General features: G+C 38.0%; 1 protein-coding gene across 1 annotated transcript; it reads left to right on the forward strand.

Moving 5' to 3' along the window:
- Window positions 1-329: 329 nt before the first annotated feature.
- Window positions 330-16,220, forward strand: Gatm (glycine amidinotransferase). The gene is made up of 9 exons (XM_047539924.1): window positions 330-492; window positions 1,974-2,192; window positions 8,440-8,635; window positions 9,394-9,584; window positions 10,874-11,011; window positions 11,153-11,317; window positions 12,490-12,553; window positions 12,998-13,114; window positions 15,174-16,220. The coding sequence occupies exons 1-9, from the start codon at window positions 424-426 to the stop codon at window positions 15,284-15,286; spliced, it is 1,272 nt and encodes a 423-aa protein (XP_047395880.1). The 5' UTR covers window positions 330-423; the 3' UTR covers window positions 15,287-16,220.
- Window positions 16,221-16,424: the final 204 nt, after the last annotated feature.

The raw sequence follows: 16,424 nt of genomic DNA on the forward strand, positions 1-16,424 counted from the left end.
ATTTTATAGTACATTTAAAACAACATACGTAGATACCATTAATTTTACTTGGTCGGAAGTTGCGTCCACCCTTCTTCCCAGACACTAGCGGGCTTCCTGCCGCGGCCCCGCGGCTTGCAGCAGAAGTCCGTCAAGGGACCACAAGCTAAAAAAGGGCAAGCCCGGGGACTTGACCCCGGCCAGCGGTAGTTCCTGAAAGCTCCTAATTCGGGGCGGCCCAGGGCCGCCGCCGGGCTCCGCCACCCCAGCCACCTGTTCCGCGCAGCCAATGGGGCCGTGGGGGTGGCCGGGGCGGGGCGCGGCTACAAAAGGCAGCGGCCGCCTGCGGCCTCACACCCCGCTCCAGGCGCGCTCTCCGGAGGCTCGGGCGAAGGCTGCGGAGCACCGGGAACATTCCGCTCGTGGACCAGCAGGGCCGGGGCGATGCTGCGGGTGCGGTGTCTGCGCGGCGGGAGCCGCGGAGCCGAAGCGGTGCACTACATCGGGTCTCGGGTGCGTGCGCCGCTCGCCTGGTCTGGCGGCCGCGTGTCTCCCCCTCTCTGGGTTCGACGCGGGGAGCGGAGCCCCAGCTCCCTCCCGGAGCCTCCACTTTCCCTCGCTTTCCCCACCCTGAATTGCATGCCAACGCCCCTCCTATTCCTTCTTGGAAGCTCAGCTTCAGGAGCCTTTGCTGGCTGTACCGCAGCGCAGGAGGCACCACCCTCCTCCGACAGATCTTAGTTTGCTCCGCAGAGCTTCCAGCCCGGGGCGAGGGTTGGGGACTAGGGACTCCTTAGTTAAAGGGTGGCATTATTGGGGTCCAGAACCTTGCATAGGCATAGAGTTGGGGAGTGTCAGGAAAGTGCTATGAAGTGGATGGATGGGGAGAAGAGGCCAAGTGGGAAATCGGGACTGAGAGCAAGCGAACAGCTCACTGCAGGCGTAACATGGAGTCCTGAGTCTTCAGAGGAGTTGGAATGAGTTCATCCAGTCCCCAGACTTTCTACCCTGTCCCAGTCCTCCGACAGCCTGCAGACTCCTTTGCCTCTCAGACAGGAATAGCTCAGGCGGTCCCTCCTGGCTACTAGCCATCCTCTAGCAACTGGAAACAGCTGACACTCTCAGTCTTGCTTTGGTCTCCACCTCTGGGCCCCTCCTGCCCCTCTTCCTTTTTAACAGGAGGAGAGAAATTTGGGGTCCTGGGGTTTGCCCAGTGGATGAGGGACTCTTCCTGCTTTAGATTTTATAGGCCCTTCATTTGTAAAAGATTTGTTTTTGTTTTTGTTTTCTTTTGTTTTTAATTCTTAGAACTTTCTAGTTTAAGTTTGTGCCTGGGTTAACCCTTATCTTGGCTAGGGTACTGGGGACCATCTGTAGAATGGTGCAGATGGCAGCTGGTCACTCTCAAAATTGAAGTGCCGAAGAATGTGAATTGCATGTCAGAGATGAAAAAAAAAAAATGATTTGAAGCTGATTGTTCTGAAAGATAGGGTCCTTTACAAATGCTTGCACATTGTTATTTGGGGGAAAAAAAGGAAATAAGCCTAATATTGGTAACCTTTGATATTGGGGGGGAGGAGGTTTTCTCCTCCAGCTGAACCCAGCAGGGAGTTATGGGACAACTTTTTGGGAAGAAGATGACCCATCACCTGCAGAAGAGTTACTGAAAGCTGGTTAAGATTGATTGTGAAACCTGTTCTGGACTAAATGGGGGAGTATGGTCACTGAGGACAAAATCTGAGGGATTTTTAAAAGTTACAGAGGTTAACATAATAGATAAGAAGAGGATATATGGATAAATTAGAAGGTGAAAAATAACCTGTAATCCTGCCACACCTGCCCACTATTAACATCTGGTTTATGCTGTCCTATAGGATTTTAAATGTCTGGCTGTGTTATGCTGGGTTTTCACTCTTTACCCCATTTCCACTTCCTCCTACCTCCCAATATGGAATGGGGCTATGTGATAATCTTTTTGTTGTTGTTTTTGGAAGCTTGGAAGAACCTTCACAGGATGGGTGCAGCGAACTTTCCAGAGCACCCAGGCAGCTACAGCTTCCTCCCGGAACTCCTGTGCAGCTGATGACAAGGTCACAGATCCTCTGCCCAAGGACTGCCCTGTCTCCTCTTACAACGAATGGGACCCTTTAGAGGAAGTGATAGTGGGCAGAGCAGAAAATGCCTGTGTCCCACCATTTACAGTGGAGGTGAAGGTAAACAGAAACTTTTGTGTGTCTGAAAGTGGGTTCTTTCCTCACCTGCTGCTGCCTAGGCTCTGGCTATCCTCTGTAATTGCTTTCACTTTAGCAGGAGTTCATTTTAAGTGATCTTGCTTGACACTTCTGTGGTATTTTACACTATTTATACAAATTCTTTCCTCCTTGAAACATTCCTAGGATCCTGAGAGACTTTTCTGGGAATATAAATTCTTTCACTGATTCTGAGCTCTTCTTCACAGTCTATAATATTGAACTTTTGGTCCCCTTCTCTTCACCATTCTCACAGCTGCAGGACCTTCCTCTACTGTGGTCCAGATTTTACTCCTGCACTCTGTCTAGATCAATACTTTAAACCTAGTGGATACTGTCACGGGACCTCAAATGGCATATTCAGTGTTCAGTTACCAGTCACCCTGCTTCGTTTGTTGCTTTTAATTTTAGGCATTTCTGTTCCATCAAGTTAAAACACCAAGTGACCATCTTTGGTTTCTCCTTCCGTCACATCGTTTGCATGCATTCTCCAAGATCTAACAAGTCTTTGGTCAAAAATGAATCTTGTCTCCATCTCCCTGCCTCTGTCTTAAGTCAGGAGCTCATCTGCTCCTAGACAATTAGAGTTAATCCCTGACTTGTCTCTGCCACTCACTCTACTCTCCAGACCATATTCCAGCTACTATCATAGTGATTTTTTAAAACTCAAATTTGATCACATTACTCATTCTGCTCTCTTGACTCGCTAGTCCTCCATTGCTTAAGATACTGTCCTCACTGTACTCAGGACTCTTCTCAGACTGGCTCAGGTCTGCATTTCCAGAACTCCACATTTCAATCACTGCCTCATGTGAGAGATGTGTTAGTATGGCAGCTTAGCAGATATTCATTCCTGTATAAGTTGTTTTCTCCTCTAATATTCCACCCTGGTTTTCAGCAGATTTTCAGGACAAATATATAAGCCCTAACAAGGAAAAAATGCCTTTTTTTCCCACCCAACTTTCCCACTTATTGTCCTGCACCCTCTTATATGTAATTTAAACCTTCCACTTCCTAACTCCAGTGATACCTTTCCCAAAGTCTTCCAGCATTTCCCTGGCAACAAGGCATATCTCCCTTTTTAAAAACTCCTAGTATTCTTTATCTGTGATATTCTTATGACCAGGGACCCCAACAGCTCATGTTCAGATGATACACTGCATAAGGGTCCCATATCTCAGGGAGTACCTTCCACATTGTAGGAAAAGCCTAAGCTCCCATTAATAATGGGATACAAATATGTCCTCAATGTACTTATGTTCTTCCTGCATATTTTACATCTATAATGTATATTGAGGAAAAAAGTTCTGAAACAGTATTGTCATCATCAGAAATATTGCCTACCATGTAAGAGGGTTCCAGAGGAATTAACACAGAACTGCCTTACTACTTGGCGAAATAAGATGTTCACATAGAAACAAACACTAAGTATCTTGTGCCCACTGCTGGCAGGTTGGTGCCAGGAGAGTAAAGAAAAAGACATGACCAAGTGCTGGATGGTTAGAAGTCTTCTGGGAGTGGCTTTTGAGTTAAATCTAGAAGTCAGGGCAATAAAAAAAGTAATACTTTCTTCTGATTGTCTGATATTTGAAATTTGGTGAACATATCAATTACATATTCTAAAAAGCACAGTCTTTTGAAGTCTTTTCTTGAAAAGAAGTTGTCTCATCCCCTAACAATTTTAATTGGGTGAAATTAAAGTTCAAATTCATACAATAGTTTATCTTTTTACTTGTCTTAAAAATTTTTGTTTTTGTACTCGTGTTTGAACCCAGGAGCACTTTACTACTGAGCTAAGTCCTCAGCCCTTTTTACTTTTTTTTCATTTTAAGACAGTGTTGTACATCACTGCACCTGGCTAAAATTATTGACTTCTATATCATGTGATCTTATGGAATTAGAATTCTTAGACATTATTTTGAATCGTCACTTGATTTATGACTTTAGACTTTGTAGCTTCATGGGTTTGTGGAAAATATACCATGCTAAAGTCAGAAGACTGGGCTTGAATTAGGTATTTGGTAAAAGCTTGATAACTAGTTTTCGTTAATCAACTATTTGACCTTGTGCAGGATTTCACAAGTTTCTGAGCACCTACTTAAAGAACACATTAAGAGGTTTGCTAATTGCCCTAACAGGATTAAATTTGAAGGTAAAAGGGTACATGTTGAGTATTTTAAAGGTCAAAACTACAACTCATTATAGTTGTATGGATCCAATTTGCCAATTACATTACAAAAGTACATCAGGGGTGGAATGGTTGTACATGGTAGTAGCATGAGTAGTATTGATTTCATTCATTTTTCTGGTTGTTTTTATTTAATATGACAAGCTAAGCTAGGTATTGAAAGAGAAGAAAGTAAATCAAAGATATTCATGGCCCCTAGAAGGTAGGAAAAAATGACATAGATACCTTAATCAGTTAGAGAACAATAAGATACAATAATGTAGTAAAATAAAAGAGGCAATTAGAGCACGAAATATGTTGGAAGTTATACATTCTAGAGAAGTTTTAAGGAAAGCAGTCAGGAACATAATTGTCAGGAAGCCACTTTTTGAAAGCTAAGTGGTTTTTTTATTCTGCAAAACTTAGTAAAAACTTGCTTTTTGTTTTGCTTTTGTCTATTTTATTTTTTAAAAAATCCCTTGATAGAGGACCTTTTATAAACTATAAGATTAATTAAGTTTAATGTAATATGAGTTTTTGCTGGGTGAATAAAAAGTAAGTTCCTATTGATATTTCTTAGCTTTCCAAAGACAGTATTTTAAAAAATCATTTGGCAAACTCCCATAAAAAGAATTTTAGGCTCTGGAGGGCTATAAAGTTTCCAGGAATGCAGCCACATCCCTGCAAAAGATTGTCGAAAACATCATATGTTGTGCATCTAATAGAGTGTTCATTATCTTGCAGACACTTGGTAAATGATTGCTAACTCATTTAGCAGGGTTATAAAGAAGGTGTAAGCAATTTCCAACTATCTTTTGGAAAATGTAATTTGCCCTGATCATTTGCACTTTGTTCAACCTTTGCCAGATTATAACCTATACAGACTCACACTTGTTCAAATAACTTTTTTCTCTCAGGAAAGTTTAAATATTTATCAAGGCAAGCTTCACTCTGCAGAAATAGTCACACAAGATACTGTGGAAAGAGTCTGGCAAGACAACATAACTGTGTGCCTGCTGTAACTAAGTGTTAAATTTTCAAAGGCTTCTTGTGCCTTAGTGGATTGTAGGAGATGTGCCTGGCATGAGAAGGAGGAAATGGCGAATGGACGAGTAGTACTTGGAATATAAAAAGAGTCATTATCCTCTCTTTCTGGTTGTTGCTGCAAAAATTCCTAGGGGTAAAACACTGGAATGCTTTTGTTTTGCTTATTTTGTTTTTTCAAACAGTGGATTGACCTTAAAAATATCCAAATGTTTAATAGTTGAGATAATAGTTTCCATGGGTCAGAAATTGAACCTGCTATTTGACTATAGTTGTCCCACAGTAAAAGACCTAGTTAATGATTCTGAATAAGGGTCAGCAAACTTTTTATGACTAGGGCCAGATAACAAATTGGTCTTTGCAGAACATAGGCCTGTGTTACAAACACTCAACTTTCCACTCTTACTGTAATGCAAAAACAACAATAGGCAGTTTGCAAACAAATGAATATGCCTGTGTTCCCATAAAACTTTATTTATAAAAACAAACAGTGGGCCAGATTTGGCCTATGGACCTTAGTTTACCAACCTCCTTTTTGAGCTTTACTGGTATCCTTAATATTTTCTAAAGATCTGTTTTTCAGCTTATTCCTTTTCCTCCAGGCTAGGTTCCAGACTAACTGATGTGACCCTAAATATTGAACTATAAAATGGCAAGTCTGCATTCATATATTTGATATTTATCAAAGAAAGGTAAAAATGGAAGTATAGATACAAACCTAGAAATATAATGTCTTTGACATTAAAAAGTCAGACATGTAGAAATTTAGTCGAGTCTTTTTTAAAAATATTTTCAGGTACAGATGGACACAATACCTTTATTTTATTCATTTATATATGATGCTAAGGATCAAACCCAGTGCCCCACACATACTAGGCAAGTGCTCTACCATTGAGCCACAACCCCAGTCCCTTAGTCAAGTCTTGATGGGTAAAAACCACTGGGAATGCTATGAACTGTCATAAACAATTTCAGTTTTAAAAGTTTTAGTATACTTCTCAGGAGGCTGATGCAGGAGGATTGCAAGTTCAAGACCAGTCTCAACAATTTAGCAAGGCCCAAGCAACTTAATGAGACCAAATCTCAAAAAAAAAAAAAAAAAAAAAATAGGACTGAGGAGGTAACTTAGTCACAAAACATCTCTGGCTTCAATCCATAGTAACACCCCACCCCCAAAGTTTTTATACATCAAGTTAAAAATGTTTGAACCAATAGAACATAGCCAAGCCACTTACTGTGTCCAGAATACTGTGAGAGTCAACACTGGAATTTTATGCCTGCTTGTCCAGGTAGTAAGCAAGCAGGTGATCTGCCTGAGCCTCTTCCCTTGCATGTGAAATGAACATATGTGTATCTGTTCTGACTCTCAGGTAAGGGTGTCAGGAGTATTAGTTGAGAACCTGTATATGCTGGACATGGTGGTGCACACCTATAATGCCAGCAGCTTGGGAGGCTGGATCAGAAGGATTGTGAGTTCAAAGCCATCGTTGCTGAGGCACTAAGGAACTCAGTGAGATCCTGTCTCTAAATAAAATGCAAAATAGGGCTGGGGATATGACTCAGTGGTTGAGTGCCCCTGAATTCAATCCCTTGTACCAAAAAAAAAAAAGAGCCTTTCTACTTAAACTAGACACACTCTGTCACTCATTATCCAGTTTTCCAGTTTTGCCTCTTCTTTCTAGTACTACTATCTACAAGTGTCAGATTTAGATTTATGATGGAAACCTCATAGCAGTCATGATCAGGACTGGAGTTGGGTAGTTAATTGATGATATAGATATGTAGATTTATGTGGTTTTTACCCATCTTTTAATGAGGACCTGAATTTTTTTCCTAGAGACTGAATTCTCTGATTGGAGACCTGCTTCATCTATCTTGATAAATTATAAGATGTATCATGTGCGTATCCCAACATTTTTCTTAAAATTGAGAACTTGGATATGCAAAACAGTCTAAATGCAGAATATTTCTAGACTCGTATATTTTTGCATAGAACCTCTGGAAATTTTCTACATGTTAAAAACTTGTGAATTCTGCCAGATGCAGTGATACATGCCTGTAATCTCAGTGGCTCTGGAGGCTGAGGCAGAAGGATTACAAATTCAAAGCCAACCTCAGCAACTTAGCAAGGCCCCAAGCAACTTAGCAAGACATGTCTCAAAATGCAAAATAAAAAGGTCTGGAGATGTGGCTCAGTGGTTAAGTGCCCCTGGTTCAATCACTGGTACAAAAAAAAAAAAAAAAAAAAAAAAAAACTTGTGAATTCATCTATCAGATTGCTTTCTTCTGTGACAAAAGGACCCAAAGCGATGTGATAACTTGGATGGACTGGGGAGAGGAGAGTGTGGTTAGTATGAGACACATTGACAAGGAAGTATCAAAGCCAGACTTAGACTGCCTTACAACTTTGCCTAGTACAAATTCTGTTGAATAGGAAAGTCAATATTATGTTTTTAAGAGAAACAAAGCATTTGAAAGTATGTCCCTCATTTTAACAGTGGCAAAATATCCTTTTTTCCTTTATCTTGCAGTGCTATTTTCCACAGAGAATTCTGAAATAGGTAGATAGCCATTTTAGCTTGGTTTAGGTTGTTTTTTTGTTTTGTTTTGTTTTGTTTTTTCTTATGCTTGTTTAGTGGTTCTCTGGTTGATTTTCTTTGAGGCTAACAGGAGTGCCTAAGTCCTACTTTGTCTGTGAAGTATGGCCAAGAAGATTCCAAGCCTGTCTGGGGGCAGACATGCTGTGAATGGTTGGGCATGAGATCTGAGGCAGAAGGATCAAAAGGCCTCAAATATCAAGATACTTTAGAACTCTTCATTCAACAAATATTGAGTGTCTGCCCAGAGGGCCAGTGGGCTCCGTGCTGGGGATCAACAGTGTATAAAATGTGGTTCTAGTCTTAATTTGATTACATTTTACAGAGTTATTCACCACCATTAACCTACCACGAAGAGTGTTTTCTGCCTCTAATTATTTCATTTACTTTCTTCTGCTTCTAGGCCAACACATATGAAAAGTACTGGCCATTTTACCAGAAGTATGGAGGCCATTGTTTTCCCAAAGATCATTTGAAAAAGGCTGTTGCTGAAATTGAAGAAATGTGCAATATTTTAAAAATGGAAGGAGTGACTGTGAGAAGGCCTGACCCCATTGACTGGTCGTTTAAATATAAAACTCCTGATTTTGAGTCTACGGGTAAGTGCAGCTCCTTGATGTTTTATTTCTTTCTTAAATATGTGAGGAAAAAGCTCTGAGAATTTCTTGGAGACTTCTTTGTTCTGTCGATCCCTCAAAAACTTTAAAGATATTTAGGAACAGTTTTGTTCAGTTAGTTATGATTAAGACGTGCTAAACTCCATTGTAAATCTGTTGGTGTCTCCTTGAAAGAAGTGGTTTCTCCTAAACTTTATAGTCATCTCCTTACATAAGAACAGTGAATTCCATTTAGTTTTCCTTAATAATAGAAATTAAAAAGGTAATAGAAACATTCCCTTTTTCCCTTTTAATTGACTTTGCTATACAAGTGTTCTTGTGCTTGAGTACTATAATTTATAGTTCCAGAATGATCCTTGGCCCAGACTATATTCATGTTACTGATAATCCTTTAAGAACTCTGTTTTTGTATAGCAAGAAAGGAACCTACAAATGGAGTATGCTTGGTAGATCAAGATCTCTTTGAACAACTACTTTATTGCTTCATTTTTTTTTTCTTTTCCTTTTTTGCTTAACTTCCTTGCCCCTAGTTGGAATTCATGTTAGCATTCTATTATGTATTATTTCATTTTTCTCCATTTTACATAATTACTTGCATATACACATGTACAAGGGTTTTAATAATTTCTTTACCAAAAAGATTGCATCATATTATGTAGACTTTTGTCTTGGAAATGTGTATAACTGAGGCAGTCATACAGAACTTTTATTTTTTTTTATGGAACTTTTTGGTCTGATAGGTTTATACAGTGCGATGCCTCGAGACATCCTAATAGTGGTGGGAAATGAGATTATAGAGGCTCCCATGGCATGGCGTGCTCGCTTCTTTGAATATCGAGCATACAGGTCAATTATCAAAGACTACTTCCATCGGGGTGCCAAGTGGACAACGGCTCCTAAGCCCACAATGGCTGATGAGCTTTATGACCAGGTGAGTCCTATTTATAGCCCATTTTCTTAATAGCTTTTCTAAATAATCCACAAAGAATAAGATAGAGGTTCTCTGATATCTATTATGCATTTCAGAAACTGAGAACCTAATTTTTGCCTAATTTTTAAAAAATGATTGAAGATGAAAATAAGAGTAAGTAATCTTCTGATAATAATACTGATAATAATAGCTAACATTTATTTGTTGTTCATATTGTGTTGGGTTCTGGACTTAGCCCTTCATTGACTTCCTCAATCATGTTTATTCTTTATCATTTCATTACAGGGAGGAAAACAGCCTGAGGGTATACTGCTATTAATTGGTTGGACCAGAAGTCACTCAGCTGAAGTCTCTTTTCTTCTAGAAAGAGAACTTGGTCTACACAAGCCAGATTCACAATAAAATGAAATACACAGTTAGCCTTTCCTCTCTGAAAATTCTGTATCTGTGGATTCAACCAACTGCAGATCAACCATTTTTTTTAAATTGTGCCTAAAATGAACATGTATATATTTTTTCTTGACATTATTCCCTAAACAAGGGAATAGCACAACTATTTACATAGCATTTACATTACATTAGGTATTATAAGTAATCTAGAGATGATTTAAAGTATATAGGAGGATGTTCATAGGTAAATTCGAATAACTGCCATTTTATATAAGGGACTTGAGCATCCACAGATTTTGGTATCTGTGGGGGGCAGTCCTGGAAGCAGTCCCCCCACAGGTATTGAGAGCTGTGTTTTATTTTTAACCTCTTACTATTTGGTCATTTATAGAAAATCTTTAAAAATCAAAATTTCTTCCAGGGGTTTAAAGACAGAAATAATAAATTAATTCCACCATACTCAAATTTGGCAGGGGAAGCACAACATCTCATTTTATGGTACAAGTTAGGCTCAGGACCAAATTCCTTTTCTAAGAAAAGTAGAATGACTTCATCCTGTTGACTTGCAGTACTGCTGATAGCTATGTAGTAAATGCAGTACGGGTCATGAAATATTTTCATAATCAATTACTACCCTGAACCACTCATTTCTAAGTATCAGGTTATTACTGTACTACCTAGGGGTTTTTGTTGTCGTGGTGGTGGTGGTGGTGGTGGATTTGTTGTTTTGGTGTTTATCATGGACCTACATCTTTCCTTTGCACCTATGAGTTTGGAACTGAGGAGTAGTTCTTTGAGAAAGGATGATGTTGAACTAATTTTTTTAGTAATACGTATCCTTGTAAGTAAGTTCCTTATGAAACCAATACATTATATGTGTTCATTCTTATTCCTATTAGGATTATCCCATCCATTCTGTGGAAGACAGACACAAATTGGCTGCTCAGGGAAAATTTGTGACGACTGAGTTTGAGCCGTGCTTTGATGCTGCTGACTTCATTCGAGCTGGAAGAGATATTTTTGCACAGAGAAGCCAGGTTGATAAAAGATGCCTCTGAAATTTCATACTTTGTTATTAGTGTTTTTTCTAAACTAAAATATTTTCTTCATACATATTTTTAGTTTTCTAAACATAGAACTAAATCTTTATAGATTATATGTTTTCCTTTTATTTTCAGGTTACAAACTACTTGGGCATTGAATGGATGCGTAGACATCTTGCCCCAGAATACAGAGTACATATCATCTCCTTTAAAGACCCCAATCCAATGCATATTGATGCCACCTTCAATATCATTGGACCTGGTCTTGTGCTTTCCAACCCTGACCGACCCTGTCACCAGGTAAGAGAGTTCTTACAACGCTGTAAAAGCAATAGAGCCTGGCAACCAAAGTAATTGCCACTTATTTTAAGCACTTCCAAGGTTTGTAATGGTTCTAAATGACAAATTCAGCAACATTCAGCCATATTATGATCAAACATTGGATTGTTGATGGTGTGTTTATTACAAGATGTCCAATGATCAGAAATACACATGATTGCTGTGATAATTAGTATTAGTATCAGACTTTGACTTTACTGCCTATATTATCAAGGTGTTATTTGTGTGTGTTAGTGTGTTTTTATTGAAAAGAGTGCTATTATCTCATTTACAACAGCAATTTCATAGCAGCAGAATTGAAAACAAGATGACACCTGTGTGGCCAGGACAACAACACTGGACTATGGGCATCTTCCCTTTCCAGTGGGTCAGACTCCCTCTGCAGGGAGGAGTGGAACCATTGTACTGCATCTGGTCTCTCCCCACACCACAGCCTCCTACTTCCTACCCCCTCCCTGGCTCTGATTACATTTGGGCAGAGAGTGATTCTGTGTTATCTGCAAGGATGCAATACAACTTTTTAAAAGCACTTTTACACCATGTTATTGTTCATTTCTATCCCTTATTTTCAAACCCAGTGACCAAAATTACCTACTCATTTCATTGTAATATAATTGATTTATGTATTAAGTGGATATGTCTTGTGAACATAGAGATGACTAACTTGTGATGGAAAACTAGTGACAAGTACAGTTTTCTCTGAGAACATATCCATAGCATTTGTCTTTATACCACAGCTACAAAGTGATGAACTGTGAAGTGGATGGACTATGGGTTCAACATAGTCATATTTCTGTTTTCTTTTAACTAAGAAGTTAAAAAACATTTAATTTTCTTTAATGAGAGTATCTGTAGGAAATTATCTTTGGTATTTTAAGTCTCTGAAACCTAAAAAGCTTTAAGAGCTTTAGTATCTGTGACTTTTAAATTTTAATTTGGTGGGGGGGTTGCACATTTTAAATTAAAATTGATTTAAATAGTCATACAAATATTTTAAAAGTTTTATTTCCTTATCTTGGCAGTTGAGAAGACAACTAGCCAAAAATAATTATTAATGATAAGGACTATCAGAGAGCAAGAATAAGAATGATAAACATGGGCTTAAGCCTCTTTGGATTATTTTGATCTTACAGATTGATCTTTTCAAGAAAGCAGGATGGACCATAGTTACTCCTCCAATACCAGTCATCCCAGATGGTACGTTTACTTTTATATACTTGGAAACTAAAATGATTACTTCAGTGACAAGAATCATTCACCTATAGAGAGCAGCCCAAATTTTAGCCAATTAGAGAAAATGTTTCCCCAGTAAGGAGTGACGTGGTGACTGCCAGTGCTAGAACCAGGCTGGGACTCCTGTTTGCAGGTTTTCCTTCCACAGAGAGTGAAAGTGAGAGGACAAAATAAAACAACATGTAAAGCAAGTTATGACTTCTCAAAGAAAATAGGATGAAGTCCAAACGTGTGATAAGTATGGATTAATTCATAAGGTGTATAGATAAATTGTTTTAAGATGATTAAAATAAGTTTTCACATGAAAAGCAAATTACCAAAAGCATTTAGCTGTCACTCTAATATCCTTCACTTGTAAATCCTTACTTTAAACAAAAATGACATTTTTTATTTATTTACTCCTTTCAGATCACCCACTCTGGATGTCATCCAAATGGCTTTCCATGAATGTCTTAATGCTAGATGAGAAACGTGTTATGGTGGATGCCAATGAAGTCCCGATTCAAAAGATGTTTGAGAAGCTGGGTAGGTACAAGCATGCAGCATGCTGTCATACAGGAAAGCATTCAACAAGAAGAACTGAAGAAATGACCTGCAAGGTCTAATGCATGGCTTATCTAATTCAATTGTGGTCCTTTTAGAAATACTGAGTTATTATTTTATAAAAGCCAGTATTTTTGTTTTTAATAAGCATAGCCTCAAAAGATTGGAGATGTTTCCCGAGCTCCTGAAACACCCCCTTAGCAGTAAGTTTACCAATCTTCTATGACTCAACCAGTATCCGGGTGCCCCTGTGTGGAGAACCAGGTACCAGCTTTGCAGATGAGCATATGAATCCATCAGCACTTCCCCAAATAATAAATTTTGAGGAGGCTTTAAAAGTAATTTAATTGTCATCACATACTTTAAAGGACTTTTAAGGGTACACATACAGAAAGTGACTTATGAGTTCTGCAAGACAGTTAACAAAGTATTGAAATGCAGCAGAAAGTGTCTGTAGATCAACTTTGAGCTAAAGAGCAAGGTTAGTTTTTATTTGAGGGGGAGTTTGATAATCCTGATATTCTAAATTTAGACCAATGATTCTAAAACTATTAAGAAAAATATTAAGGAAAAGGATCTTCATATGAACTATTATATAGAGTACAGATGTGTGTTTATCACTCTTATCATACTTGATATAGCCTGCATGTCAAATAATAGCCAAGCAGTTTACTTGTTGAAATTGTCATTTAAAAAATTTTGTCTTAAAAAAATTTTTTGTCTTACATTTGAAGTATACTACTTAGAAGAAATTATTTGCTCCTTTAACACATCCCTCCTTAATATAGTTAGCATCCATTTTAAAAGATTTTCCTATCAGCTGTAGATTAAGCAGCATCTAATGATTTGACCCCTAATACTATTTTTTTTTCTAATTTTTGTTAAATAAAAAATTGCTCAGTTTCAGGGTTTTTTTTTTTTTTTTTTTTTTTTTTTTTGGTCTATTTAGATTTTGTTATTTCTAAACTTAAAATAGTATAAAGGACCAAATATCTGATTTATAATTTTACTTTTAGTTGTTAAATTCTGTTTAGAAAATAAATAAAGTCTATTTAAACACAGGGAACTTGTTAATGCAAACTTCTATCAATCAACTGAATTCCTTCTAATTCAGGATGAGCATGGCTATAGCCATCTGAATAAGATAGACAGGTCATCCTATCAGGAAACCTGCTCATGGTTAAAAGCTCACTTTTTATCCCACATCCATTTCTTACCCCTGCCCAAATCTTGTTCGTATTCATCAAAGCCCTGTGCAGTCTCATTTTCTCAGAATGGTCTGGACAACCCGAGCGTCCTTTCTTTCCTTGATTATACCAGTGGACCCTGTAATGACTCTGTGACTTATCTGCCCTTTTAAAATAATGGGGGAGGAAAATAGGCAGTCTTTTAAAAACCCTACTGTGTCTAACCTAACAGATTCTTCCTAAATACAGTTGTTTAAGTACACTGTGCACATTGTATCCATGTCATTACAGGTGACACCAGATTAAACCAGTAGTCTGATTAGGTTTGGTATCTCTACAGCCAGTAAACTCAGACATTAAAATACCAGCTTTGTTTTATTATTTCCTTAAGGTGACCTGGCAAAGTTAAACTGTATCAGATAAACTCTCCTCAGATGTGACTTTAGTCAACTTTTCAGGTTCGCTAAATTATGCTTTTCCTACTAAGTTAACATGACCAAATTAGAAATAATCTGACAAAGTGAAGTATATTTCTAAAAGGCCTTGAAATTTTGGTACTTGATAATTTTTGAACATTTGGTGGGTATGTCAGCTTATACAGTCCGTTGTCTTGTGAACAGTCAATAAAGCAAAATTTCTATGGTGACCTTTTTATGGAGATTTTATATTAGCAATTAGGATTAGAGGAGATGAAATATAGTTGGTGAACTTAAAATTCAAAGAGAAAAGATCATTCTAGGTTGGGCCAGCCTGAAGGATTAGAGCCACAGGATTCCTACCAGATTTCAGGCTGGCTTTCTTTAAGAGAATCATATGAGTGCATCTAACTGACCTCATCTGTCTCTTCCATGCAGGTATCAGTACCATCAAGGTCAACATTCGTCACGCCAACTCCCTGGGAGGAGGCTTCCACTGCTGGACCTGCGATGTCCGGCGCCGGGGCACTCTGCAGTCCTACTTCGACTGAGCAGACCTGATGGGGCATTTGGTGTGGCCTCAGATCCACCTAAAAAGCTTAGGGGCAAGGTTCTTTTCCCGCTTTACAGAATGCATGAAACGTAGTGCTTTAAACAATCATATCCTTAACAGGGGTCTCAAGCCTGGTTTACTTTTATTTCTTTTCTTTGACATAAGGAAGATAACTTCTGCTAGGTATTACTTTCTTCTCCTAAAGTTATTTACTGTTTGGCTTCAAGTGTAAAACTTTGGTGAATGTATACCAAGACAAAAACTAGTCACTTGAGTAACTTGGCCACTAATATTTAACCATCTACCTCTGTTTTTAATTTTCTTTCCAAAAGGCAGCTTGAAATGTTGGTCCTAATCTTAAATATTTTTATTTCCTTTTTGGTAGACTTGTGAATGTTTGCATCACTTCTTTTTTCTAAATGAAAGACTTAGAACATACCCAGATCCTAAGTGGAACCAGATAATTATTTCTTTTCTATAAGAAATTTGAGCAGTTTTAAAATTTTTGTTTTAAAAAAATAACTTAGACTATGCAGACATCAAAGTGAATTTTCCATGAATGTTTTTAATATTCTCATCTCAACATCTGTGATAAGTGCTACTAAAATCCTTGTCATACAACTTACCTCATTTCAAGTGAATTATTTTAATCTTTTCCTTTTCTTTCCAGAAATTTACAGATATTTAGTGCAATAGGATATAACTATCATTTCCCTTCCCTCAGTTTCAGTGTTTAATATCTCTTAGATACATTGCATCTTTGGTAATCTTAAGGTTTGTTTACAGATATGCAAATTATTTAAAGCATAGAGTATAAAGGCATTTAAAAAAAACTAATGGAGGTAAGAACCTACATGTCATGTGAAATAATTTTAATGTTGGATACTGTAAGCATATTTTTATTCTAATAAACTTTTGTGTTCCTGATTGGATTTATTAGTTTGGCATCAGTCTAATTATTTTAATGAAGTAAATTATAGGAATGTAGCTCTGAAGTAATCAACACACTCCTTTAATCCCTTGATAATCCTGATATCCTTTTTTATCCATCACAGAAACACGTTAGTCCTACACATGGAATGAATTACTCTTGAGAAATCTGTGCAGTTGTGTGGATTGGCACATTTAGGGTTTAC

Source organism: Sciurus carolinensis, chromosome 2, assembly GCF_902686445.1.
Source record: "Sciurus carolinensis chromosome 2, mSciCar1.2, whole genome shotgun sequence".
Taxonomy (NCBI): Eukaryota; Metazoa; Chordata; class Mammalia; order Rodentia; family Sciuridae; genus Sciurus; species Sciurus carolinensis.